This window comes from Orycteropus afer, unplaced genomic scaffold (assembly GCF_000298275.1).
Source record: "Orycteropus afer afer isolate SDZICR_OR568_19922 unplaced genomic scaffold, OryAfe1.0 scaffold00001, whole genome shotgun sequence".
NCBI lineage: Eukaryota > Metazoa > Chordata > Mammalia > Tubulidentata > Orycteropodidae > Orycteropus > Orycteropus afer.
The window spans coordinates 27,898,033-27,911,006 of NW_006921588.1; the positions used below are offsets into that span (position 1 = coordinate 27,898,033).

At 35.9% G+C, this 12,974-nt stretch overlaps 1 protein-coding gene across 1 annotated transcript in view; it reads right to left on the bottom strand.

Moving 5' to 3' along the window:
• Positions 1 to 12,974, bottom strand: part of PDK1 (pyruvate dehydrogenase kinase 1) — a 31,341-nt gene that overhangs the window by 10,430 nt on the left and 7,937 nt on the right. Inside the window, exons 3-8 of the mRNA XM_007941959.2 lie at positions 11,071 to 11,142; positions 8,437 to 8,621; positions 8,058 to 8,153; positions 5,885 to 5,962; positions 3,905 to 3,981; positions 2,109 to 2,207 (exon numbers count right to left, since the gene is read on the bottom strand). Coding sequence (XP_007940150.1) covers positions 2,109 to 2,207; positions 3,905 to 3,981; positions 5,885 to 5,962; positions 8,058 to 8,153; positions 8,437 to 8,621; positions 11,071 to 11,142 — 607 coding nt within the window. The remainder of the gene's footprint in view (positions 1 to 2,108; positions 2,208 to 3,904; positions 3,982 to 5,884; positions 5,963 to 8,057; positions 8,154 to 8,436; positions 8,622 to 11,070; positions 11,143 to 12,974) is intronic.

Here is a 12,974-nt window from a genome sequence, read left to right on the forward strand (position 1 = left end):
GTGCTCGGGAATTCCCATTCTTCTCAATGTTATCCATAATTTGTCATGATCCACACAATCAAATGCCTTTGCATAGTCAATAAAACATAAGTAAACATCTTTCTGGTATTCTTTGCCTTGAGCCAAGATCCATCTAACAACATCTATGATATCCCTTGTTCCACGCAGAAACAAATAATCAAATGGCATACATAAAGCCTACCTTATCAGTAATTACATTAAATGTAAAAGACTTGAACACTGCAATTAAAAGGCAGAGACTGGCAGAATAGATAGAGACACACTTGAGATTCAAAGACTCAAATACGTTGAAAGTAAAAGGATGGGAAAAGAGACACCATGACAACAGAAAACAAAAGACAATTGAAGTGGTTACACTAATTTAAGACAATTTTTTGTTTAGCAAAAAACAAAATTTGTTACTAGAGATAAAGCAGGACATTTTATAAGGATAAAAGGCCAATGTAACAAGAAAATATAACAATTATAGACATATATGTACCTAACAATAGAGTTCCAAAACATGTGAAGAAAAAACTGACAGAATTAAAAGGAAAAATAGACAATTTAACATAGTAGTTGGAGACTTCCATACTCTACTTCCAACAACGGATATGATATCAAAATAGAAGATCACAAGGAAAAACAATACTTGAACAATATAAACCCACAAGATCTAACAGGTTATCTACAGAACATTCCACCCAACAACAGTAGATTGTATACTCTTCTCAAGCAGAAATGAAACATTCTTCAGAACAGACAATATGTTAGGCCATAAAATAGTCTCAATAAAAGTAAAAGAACTGAAATCATACAAAGTATGTTCTCTGACCACAACAGAATAAAATTAGAAATGAATAACTGATAGAAACTTGGTAAGTTCACAAATATGTGGGAATTAAACAACACACTCCTACATAACTAGTGAATCAAAGAAGAAATTACAAGGGAAATTAGAAAATACTTTGAGATGAATGAGAAAGAAAATGCAACATTTGAAACTTATGGGCTATAGAGAGAGCAGTGCTTAGAGCAGAACTTGTAGCTGTAGATACCTATATTCAAAAAATTTAAACTCAATAATCTAAACTTCATCTTAAGAAATTAGAAAAAGAACTAAGTAAACCCAAAGCAAGCAGGAAAAGGAAATAATATAAAGTAGAAATTAATGAAATATAGAATAGGAAAACAATAGAGAAAAATCAATAAAACCGAAGTTTGTTCTTTGAAAAGATTAACAACATTAACTAACATTTAGTCACTGACCAAGACAGAAAGAGAAATTACTAAACTCAGGTAAGAAAAAGGGGACATCACTACCAACCTTACAAAAATAAAGAGCATTATAAGAAATACTATGGATAACTGTATACCAACAGATTTCATCAGCTAGATGAAATGGTCAAATTCCTTGAAAAACACAAACTACTAAAACTGACTCAAGAAGAAACAGACAATCTGAATAGACCCATAACAAATCCAAAGATTGAATTATCAATTAAAAAACTTATCACAAAGAAAAGCTCAGCCCCAGTTTACCAGAGAAGTTTAGCAAATGTTTAAACAAGTATTAACACCAATCTTTTATAACCATTCAGATTGGAAAGGAACGAGTAAAATGATCTCTATTTGCAGTGACATCATACTGTATATAGAAAATCTTAAGGAATCCATAAAAAAAATGATGAGCACTAATAAAGGAGTTCAGCCAAGTTGCAGAAACCATAATCAACACACGAAACTCAGATATACTTCTATACCCTAGCAATAAACAATCCAAAATGAAATAAAGAAAACAACTCCATTTATAATAGCATCAAAAAGAATCAGATTTAGGATTAAATTACATACTATCTAGCACTGCAAACATCAAAATGTTTTGGATCTTACTTACATTCACAACTACTGCTAAACTGCCTATCTGAATAACCTGGATTAGGGTCAGAATAGAAATAGACTGAAGGGATAATTCCATAATCTGCCAGATAAAGATAGCAATGTGCTACTAGCAACAGGATTTTGTTCCCTAAGAAGTTATTAAGTCATCTAGAAATTATGTACATGGTTTCTTGCACGTCTACACATATGTTTAAAAATGCATTTACCTTCACAGTCAAATCCTCATTACCTAGTGTGACATGAACTTGAATAGGGGGATAGACACCTTTGTCAGCGTGGTATTCCATAGTTGCCCTCATTGCATTCTGAAATAAATTAGGGATACAATAAAAATGTTAACTTAAAAAAAAACAATTATATTTTCAATATATGTACTATTTGAACTTTTAAAAAATCTTAATGCTTTGGAAATATGCCAAAGAATCACAATTTGTTTAACTGTATCTAAAGAGTTATCTTAAAAATATTTAATGAGTCAATTTTGAGGGATTTGGGAGATATTTTGATTTAAAGATTCCAACAAACTTAGGCATAATTTCAAGAACTAGATTTTCAAGCACCTTTAACTAATTTACATTAAAGCAGAAAATTCCATCCAAACCGTTTTACAATTTTAGTAGTAATGGGCAAACCATCGTTACTTGTGAAAACACAGTTTCTTTTCTCTTTTTATGAAGCATTTTAACTGTTATACATTTAAGAAAAATGTTTTTCTTTTGTGTCATGTATTTCATGATAATGGCTACATTACCAGGTAGTAACTAATGAAATTTACCACTAGTTTAAAACAAAGGACATTTCTTTTTTACAAAGCTGTTTTGAGCAATTTCTAAAGAATACAGGGTAGATAATGCCCTTTACCAATAATTAGGCATTAAATAATAGCAACGTGACACGTAGGCTGTAGTAAAAATTGATAAAGACTACATACAACTAAAAAAGCAAGGTGGGACTAAACTAGGGAATAAGAGTATGTGGCCCTGGCACACCAAGCAGGGGTTAGTATCCCTGAGGAAGAGTCAGGATGGGTCATCTCTCCCAAAGGTGGTTTGAGATTAGGGCCCAGATGAAAGTCATTATTGCTGACATAACATGAACATGTTATATAATATGGTGATACTTCTTTATATGAAGCATCAAAGGGCACAAATGTTTCATGTGACTGAAATTTCAAGGAAAAAATAGTTTTATTCTTTGAAGTGTCAAGCACTATTTACTTAACCATTTTGATAAAAAAAAATATATAAGGTATTATTAGATACTTTATTGCTCTCTAAGAAAAAAGCAGTTTCGAACCCTTGTTTAACAAACAGGATCACCCATGTGCTGTTCTAAAATAGTCAGTTTTTCTGTTTTAGTTTATGTTTTTATTATTATTATTAGGCTGAGAGCTGTCTCTTCTATCTCCTAATTACTGCTGGCTAAAGAAACAGTTACTAGAGAGACCATAGGAGCATTCAGGATAATTGTTTTCAGCCAGGGTGGCCCAGTACTACTCCTCAACCCCCACTTTCCTGCCTACCAAACAGTGTCATGTAATAACGGGACTTTGGTTCTTTAAAAGTAGAAAGCTGAGAATCATTCTTCCAAATATTTTGTTTCATAAAAATGTAACTTTATTGAGCACCTATAAGGTGTTGACATGTATGTTATTCCCAATCTGCCTAATGATCCTGCGTGGTATTAACCTTGTTTTACAGAAGAGGGAACAGAGGCTCAGAGAGGCTAAGTGACTTGCCCAATGTCACACAGCTAGTAAGTGGAAAAGCTGGGGCTCAAACTCAAGTCTTTCTGACTTCAAAGTCTGAGCTTACCACTACACTGAGGTACCTATCAGGGCTGACAAAAGGCCAATCTCCAGCAATGTGACATGATATTGCACGTGAAAGGATTATCATCTTTTAACGAAATAGAGGAAAACCCACTGGAGTATTTAACCTTTAGAGCAGATGCCTCACCTCAGGGAAGACTGGTAATGGTTATGTAATACTATTTTACAAACCTTGAAAAGTTCAAACACCATGTGATAGAGATGGGATGGTACATAAACCACTTGTATTGGTTGTCCTGATGATTTTGCTACAGAGCAGAAGAGAAAAATATGAAATAACAGAGAGATATGCTTAAAGCACTTTTAAGAATAAATTGTGTAGTGATGAAAAGAAAACATTTACTATGGAGGACTGTATGATTTTAGGGAGAAGTGCCACAACACTTCCTCTTTACTGTATTAGTGTTTGAACCCCACACTCACATAGATTTATAACTGACAGTGACAACATGAATAGTGTAGTCATTTCCTGCAATCCCACCTAACAATCTGACCAACCAACTCCTCCTATTCTTCTCTACCATGGTGATTCTTTTTTAAAGGATACTCAGTGTTATGGTCAGACTTTTGTTTTCCAGAGGAAAATGTTAAAGTCTCTAAATTCCATAGACCAATCCACAGTCCAGTTCATATATTGCTGTGGCTAGGTGCCATCAAGTCAATTTTCAACTTACAGTGACTTCACGTGACATAGTTGAATTGCCCATAGGGAGCAGATCGCCAGAGCCTTCTGCCACAGAGCTACTGAGTAGGTTCAAATGGCCAACCTTTCCGTTAACAGCCAAGTACTTACCCAATGTACCACCAAAGGTCCTAGATCACATAAATACATTTTTTAAAAAGATATTTTCTAAATGTTTCACCCAGGCAGAACTTTGTCTATTTTTTATTAGGCATTTCTATGGATAAAGATCTGAATTTAAAAATTTGAGTTGGCATCAATTTGTCAAAGGATATAAATTCTACATTCAAACAGTTACCAGGAACACAGTGGTAAGGAGATGCATAGCGTGTAAAATAGAACCTTAAGTAGAGGAAAGGAATTAGGAACTCACCATGCGTTAGAATTCTAATATAACCGATAAATCAGACTCTCCTGCACCAACTGTACTTTGAGAACATGGACCAGCCACCTGTAAGTCTCCACAGCACTTTAGGCTCCCAACCTGTCCCCTGTGCATTGTGATTCTTATTTACTGAACGGCACCATAATGGACTAAGAGTTAATATGGTTTTAGAAAAAACAACTACTTCTATTCTCAATTTCCATGCCTCTCCCACTCTAAAGTCCAGAATAAGGCTTACCTTCTGCTGTCCAGTCGATTCTGACTGACAGCAACCCTACAGGACAGTAGAACCGCTCCATAGAGTTTCCAAGGCTGTAAATCTTTGCAAGGCTGTAAATCTTAAGCAGCCTGCCACATCCTTCTCCTGAAGAGCAGCTGGTAGATTCAGACAGCTGACATTCTGGTTAAAGCTGAGGACTTAACCACTGTGCCAGTAGGAATCCTTACAATAAGGTTTAATAAAAGCCTATTTAATTTTATTCCTCCCAGCACCTTGACTTAGGAAATGGTTTTCTCTCTACCAAACGGCACTACTTCTAGAAAAAAAGAGGGAGACTTACTAATCCCAAGTCCACTGAGCATTTTTGTCTGAAAGGCACTAGTCAAGGCAAAAAGAAAACCATCAGAGAGAAACAGAGGTTGTCAAATGGATGATCACCTTTCTTTCATCTTTTACAACTCCTGTCTTTTTACTTCCATAACAGTAAAAAATTATTTACTACTCAAAAAGGAGAAATCTTAAATGGTAAATCTTGTATTACTGAAATGCATACAAAAGTCAAATGAAAATTTTTTGGCATCATTTTTTCCTAAGACTAACCAGAAAATAATAAATAAGCAAAGAATCAAAGTTATCAATTAAAAATAAGTAAAATGGGACAGAAAACACTTTTTAAAAATTTCATAAAGAATCTAAATAAATGAGTTTTTTTTTTAACATGACTGCCCCCCTTCAACTTTCATATCCAACAAAGAAATTCATAAACAAGCTCTTTTCTATTAAAACAAGTCTAATTTGTTCTTATTATTTCCTTTTAGCTAATCATAATACCAATCATTAAAGAAAAGACAACATCAGGCTTACCATTTAGTTCTTCAAGTTCTAGTTCAGGAGAGTTAATATAATATAAATCACATAGACGCCTAGCATTTTCATAGCCATCTAGTGTCAATCAAAACAAACAAAAAAAGCATTAAATAAATTCAGCTCTGTTTCATACATTCCAAAAAAAAACAAAACTCACTGCCATCAAGTTGATTCCAACTCATAGTGACCCTTTAGGACAGAGTAAAACTGCCCCATAGGATTTCCAAGGCTGTAAATCTTTACAGAAGCAGATTGTCTCATCTTTCTCCCACAGAGCAGTTGGCAGGTTCAAACCACCAAACATTTGGTTAGCAGCTAAAAGTTTGGTTAGTTTCATACAATAAGATGGCAATAATATTGGCAAATGAAATTTTAAATGCTATAGAAGAAACTAGGAGCTCTGGTAGTGTAGTGCCTAAGGCACTTGACTCAAACCCACCAGCCACTCCTCGGGAGGAAGGATGGGCAATCTACTTCCATAGTGATACCGCCTCAGAAACCCAAGGAGGGGTCGCTATGAGTTGGGTCCAACTAGACAGCACATAACAACAACAACATAGAAGAAAACATGGAGTTCTGGTGGCATAGTGCATAAGGCATTCTGGCAGCTGAAACCCACCAGCCACTCTGCAGAAAGAAGACTGGGCAATCTACTTTCGTAAAGATTTACCACCTCAGAAACCCAAACGGGGTCACTATGAGTCAAAATTGACTCGACAACAGTGAGTTTTTGAGTATAGAACAAAATATACTTTGATAACCTCAGTTTGGATGAGGTCCTTCTAAGTATGACATGACACAGCCTTAAAGCCCAAGAGATAGAATGACAGATACAACTATAGAAAAAAATTAATATATTTATATTAATAAAAAATTAATATATATACCATAAAGTAAAAACAAAAACAGAAGAATGAAGAAAATATTTACTATATATATAATAAAAATGTATTACTCATAGTCTAAGAGGACTTTGATAAAATCATTAGAAAAAGATAGGTACTCCAACAGGAAACAGGTAAAAGAGGTGATGCGTAACTCACAGACAGAAAAAAATGGCCAGTAAGCATGTAAAAAGCTGTTCAAATTCATTCGATGCAAAGCAATGAAAATCAAAACAAGGAGATAACAGGATTTTTTTTCTATCAGATTGGCAAAATGTAAGTGATTGAAAACTTTGAGTTGGTGAACGTTTAGGAAACAGACACTCTTCTTCATTGTTTATTACTTTTTTGGAGTTACTGAAATTTCAACTGCATTTAAAATGTTAAATTTCTAGGACTCATGCCTTTCAAAACACTAGCAGAAGGCAGCACATATCTAAGAATGTTCACTGTAGTTTTGTTACCAACAGAAAAAAATTAAAACCCAGTGTACATCAATGGGAGGACAGATTAATACCTGCACATAACCATTCAGAAACTTGGGATGACTCCATGTGTACTACACTACACCATGGTAAGATGTCTGTGAACTTGTAGAAAACTTGCATACATAGAGTATCCCATTGTACAAAATCAATGAAAGACCAAGAAAAATTATGTATGTGTATATGTAGCATAAACACAAAAACGTAGAAGAATGCAAACCAAACAGTTCTGAATTATAGCTCCCATTACAGGGAACTAGAAAAGGGATTTAAAGTTTCTGAAGTGAAACAGATTCCTTCTACCCTATCACGCTACTTTGCCTAACAAAGTATCAAAAAAACTTTCAGCATATACATAATACACAAATAGGTTATAAAGTTATTTTCAAACAATCCACACATTTGTTCTTAACATTTTATAATATAATATTATATTACAATATAATATTTAAAGACTAAATGACATTGTTCATAAAAAGTCTGTTCAATGCCTAGGCACAGAGTAAGCTCCTGATGAATATTGTTATTTCCAGACCAGAATCATTTAATTAGTACGTTTAAAAATCATGTTTAAAAGTATTGTTATCACCTTTAAGACAATAACAGATTCCTAAGAGAGTGACTCTCCAGGTAAACAAGCCCCACCATTCTCCTATTATCCAAGTGACATTGAGGCTCCCTCTAGTCCACTGATTATCACACCTGAACAGTGTTTTTTTATAGCATGATAAAAATAGTGGTTTTAATATAATAGCAAGAAATAACAATTTTGCTTTTTGTATCCTCTTTGAAAGTGTTTACCTTTAATAACTTCAACTACATTGCAGTTTGGATTTATGCTTCCGATGTGTTTTCGATGAGATGGACTTCCTTTGCCTTTCCCACCAAACAATAAAGCTGTAAAAATCAAAAAATAAAAAGCAATTAAGTACTTGATGCCCTTTTCCAGATTTGACTACAGTTTCTCTAAACAGAACTGAAGAGTAAAACTAATATTTTTCTTACACATAAACATAGAATTTTACACTCAATAAAAAAACATGTTCATATAGCTGTTATTTTTCTTAACATATAAAAACTGTAAAACTAAATGTTCTATATAAGTGAAGTTTTAAAAAATAAATGTAAAATGTATCAAAACATTTTCTTCAGGTTCTTCTCTTGACTTCCAGATACTTACAGTGCTGATTGAGTAACATTCTAATTGAAATGCGACTCATGTAGAAACGATCCAAAAAGTACTGCACATTCTGGCTGGTGACAGGATCCACCCCAAAGCTCTCCTTATATTCAATTACACCCTGGGCCATCGTGGGAATGACATCATTGTGTCGGTTCCTGATCCGTATCACAGTATCTGTAAAGCTGAACAAACCCGTCTGTCAAAATGGCCAAATATTTTCACAAGTGATTTTAATACAAAAAATAAGTTTAACCAACTACACCAGACAAAGAACTCCCTAGTTCAGCAGAAGGAGCATCAATTCATGTTTTCCTACACTTATTTAAGTGTATTTCAGATCACATAATGTATCAAGAATCATTGAAGGTGTAAAACCAAAAATCCAAATCCACTGCCATCAAATCAATTTCAACTCACAGTGACTTACAGGACAGAGCAGAACTGCCCCATAGGGTTTCCAAGACTGCAAATCTTTATAGAAGCAGACTGTTTCATCTTTTTCCCACAGCAACTGGTAGGTTTGAACCACCAACTTTTGGTTAGCAGCCAAGTGCTTTAACTACTGCACCACCAGATCTCCTTAATGTTATTATAAAACCAAAAACCAGACCCACTGCCACAGAGTTGATTCCAACTCACAGCGACTCCCAATGGGTTTTCAAGGCTGTCAATGTTTACAGAAGTAGATTGCCTCATCTTCCTTCTGTGGAGTAGCTGGGGGGTTTGAACTGTCAACATTCTCATTTAGCAGGCCAAATGCCTTACCCACTGTTCCACTGGAGCTCCTTAATATAGATGTAAAGGCCCCTGAAATAAAATTTTCTGTATTTAACTCCTGTCTAGCAACTTCTAAGAGAAAAAATAAGGCTGCCACAAAACACAATCCTAAAAATATGAAGGGTTTTCTTAGCTATTATCAACTAATGTCATCTGAACAAGCACCGTAAGGATGGTATTGCAGGGACATTCAGCATGAGAGAAGACAGAGCACTGCTTCCAGGGAACACATGCTCTGTAAGGAATGAAGATGAGTGAGCAAATAAAGCCTGTCTGGCTTTGGAAGTATTCCCTGGGGTTCAAAGAGAGAAAGAACCATTTAGAACAGAAAAGTAGAAAAGAAATCTAATTATAGTCAGTGTAGTGCCTAAGACACTTGACCTCTAACCAGAAGGCTGGCGGTTCAAACCTACCAGCCACTCCTCCGAAGGAAGGTTAGGCAGTCTACTTTCATAGTGATACCACTTCAGAAACCCAAGGAGGGGTCGCTATGAGTTGTGTCCGACTCCATGGCACATAACAACAAATAACAACAACAACATGGGTTTAAAAATTGGAAGAGGAAAAGTAGATAGCTGTGTTAAAAGAAAAACTTTCAAATCATCCAGATTTCCTATTTCTGTCATTTAAAAGACATTACTGCCTAGTTAATTTAGAGAATTCAATAAAGAAGGAATGTAGTTTTAATTATGAAGTAACAAAACCAATCTTCTAAGATACCCGTCAGAATTTACACTTCCAAATGAGTGCTTTCCCATTCCAGTCATCACCTTGAGTGCTATTAACTTATTCCAAGGATGCTTCCAATGCTCAAAACATTTTTTCAATTCCTACTTTTCAATTAGCTTCAAAACCAAATTGTTAAACCAAACTATAAACAACAAAACAAGCAATTCAGCATTTCCAGGTATCCCCTTTGTTCATTCATCTCTTTAAAAACAAAAACCAAATACAGTATTATTTTGCTCACCGTATTTTCTAGACTTAGCTCTGAATGACTCATTGTCAGCAGGTTCTAAAGCATAGTATATATTTTTAAGACTGCTTGAGCCCAAATCCTGATTCTACCATTTGCAAGCTCTATGACCTTAAGACATTTAACCTCTTTGTGCACAAACAGCATACCCTCAGTAGAATTGTTTTAGAGACTAAATGACATTGTTCATAAAAAGTCTGTTCAATGCCTAGGCACAGAGTAAGCTCCTGATGAATATTGTTATTTCCAGACCAGAATCATTTAATTAGTACTTTTAAAAATCATGTTTAAAAGTATTGTTATCACCTTTAAGACAATAACAGACTCCTAAGAGAGTGACTCTCCAGGTAAACAAGCCCCACCATTCTCCTATTAGCCAAGTGACATTGAGGCTCCCTCTAGTCCACTGATTATCACACCTGAACTGTGTTTTTTTTTTATAGCAGAGTTAAGTGGACATGAAATGTTTCTCATGCCCAGCCTCATTTATTGGGGTTACCTGCCTTGCCTGTTCTGGCTGTTTGTTATTAGACAGACTACCACACATTCTGGGAGCTCTGGTAGCATAGTGGCTAAGGCACTTGACTGCTAACCAGAAGGCTGGCGGTTCAAACTCACTAGCCACTCCTTGGAAGGAAGATGGGGCAATCTACTTCCATAGTGACACTGCCTCGGAAACCCAAGGAGGGGTCCCTATGAGTCGGGTCCGACTCGACGGCACGTAACAACAACAACAACCACACATTCTAAAGTAACAAGATACTAAAAGGTCATCAATTTCCTTAAAGTAACTCAATAGTAGCTATAAGCTTAATGCACTTCCTTTTTTAATATGATGCTTAATAGTTTTCAGAAGAGGGTCAAAATAGTATACTTACTCATAAATAGCTTTAGCATCTTCAGCACTTTTGTCCTTAAACTCAAGAAGCTCCTGAAGACTCTGGATATACCTAAAATGTAAATCAACAGGGTAAGTTTGTTCCTTTACATTCTGAAAGTTCAGAATTTTGAACATTCTCAAATGCTATATTTTAAAACATTTTTTAATTTAGAATACTGCTACAAATTATGGTTCATGCAGGATTTTTATACCCACTCACATTCCAGCAAAGTACAGGTTGTTGTTGTTGTTATGTGCCGTCGAGTCGGACCCAACTCCTAGCGACCCCTCCTTGGGTTTACAAGGCAGTATCACTGCAGAAGTAGATTGCTCAACCTTCCTTCCAAGATGACTGGTGGGTTTGAAAAGTACATGGCACAGAGCAAAAGAAGCACATTTTCTCCTCAAAGCATATGTCAAATCTGATTTTAAAAGTTTAAGAATTTAAAGGAGCCGTCAAGGTACAATGGTTAAGCACTTGGTTGACAATTCAAACCCACCCAGTGGATCCATGGGAGAAGGACTGGGCAATGTGTTCCTATCATGATTTGTGGTGGTTGTGGTGTGCTGTGAAGCTGACAGCCACTCTTAGTGACCCTACAGAACTGCTCCATAGTGTTTCTTAGGCTATAGTTTTTATGGAGCAGATTGCCAGGTCTTTTCTCACGCAGACACTCTGGTGGGTTCAGACCACCAACCTTTGGGTTAACGGCCATTGCACAACCAGAACTCCTCCTTGTAAAGATTACAGCCTAGAAAGTCTATGGGGGCAGTTCTACTCTGTCACGTGGGGTCACTATACATTGAAAATCGCCCAACAACAAAAACGGCTTTAAAAAAAAAGCAAAAAAACTTCTATACTCTAAAATAGTTTTTAAATTTCTTTTATTTACAAATGTACATTACAGTAGAAATACTGGGCATTATGAGCACTGAACCTATCATCAATAACCATGATCTTGGGCAAAAGACTTTACCTATCTTGTTGTTGTTATTGTTGTTATTGTTGTTATTTGCCGTCGAGTCGGCCCCGACTCATAGCGACCCCTCCTTGGGTTTCCGAGGCAGTATCACTATGGAAGTAGGATTGCCTAACCTTCCTTCCGAGGAGTGGCTGGTGGGTTTGAACCGCCAGCCTTCTGGTGAGCAGTCAAATGCCTTAGGCACTATGCTATCAGAGCTCCTTTACCTATCTTAGTCTCCATAAATAAGGAGCCAGCCAAAGTTGCTCTAAGGGTCTAACTTAAATGTCTTTGCTTTAAAACCTTAATTTTAGATATTCATATTTAATCAACAAATATTTATTGAAAGTCTCCTATCTACCACGTGGTTCTTTAAAACAGAACTGTGCAAAAACACAAAAGTCATGAAAATGTAGTTTTTAATTTACCGAGTAATTCAAGGTAGCAAAGCACTTGCTCAGGAATGAGTAAAATGAGAAAGAAAGGTCAAGTGACTTTGTCAAGGTCATGAAGGCAGGAACAATGGCACTGCAGGGCCTGAACTAAAACCATCTCACTGCCATTCAGTCACCTCCTTCAATAGTGTAAAGTCTGCTCTTCTGCCAGAGCTTGATCTACAAGTGCCCTAAGCAGGCATCCAGGGCCCAGGCAGCAATACAAACCAAGCCCCTTGCCGTTGAGTGGATGCTGACTCTATAGTACGGAAGAGAACTGTCCCGTAGAGTTTCCAAGGCTGTAATCTTTACAGAAGCAGACTGACCCTTTGGTTAGCAGCCAAGCACTTAACCTATGCACCACCAGGACTTCTTCAGGCAGCAATGAAAGTGTTTAAAAATCTGTAAATCCGCAAATTTAACAAAGGAAAAGAGGGAGAGAATACAAATAACACGAATAAGAAATGAAATGGGTGACATCACAACAGAACCAACTGAAATCAAAA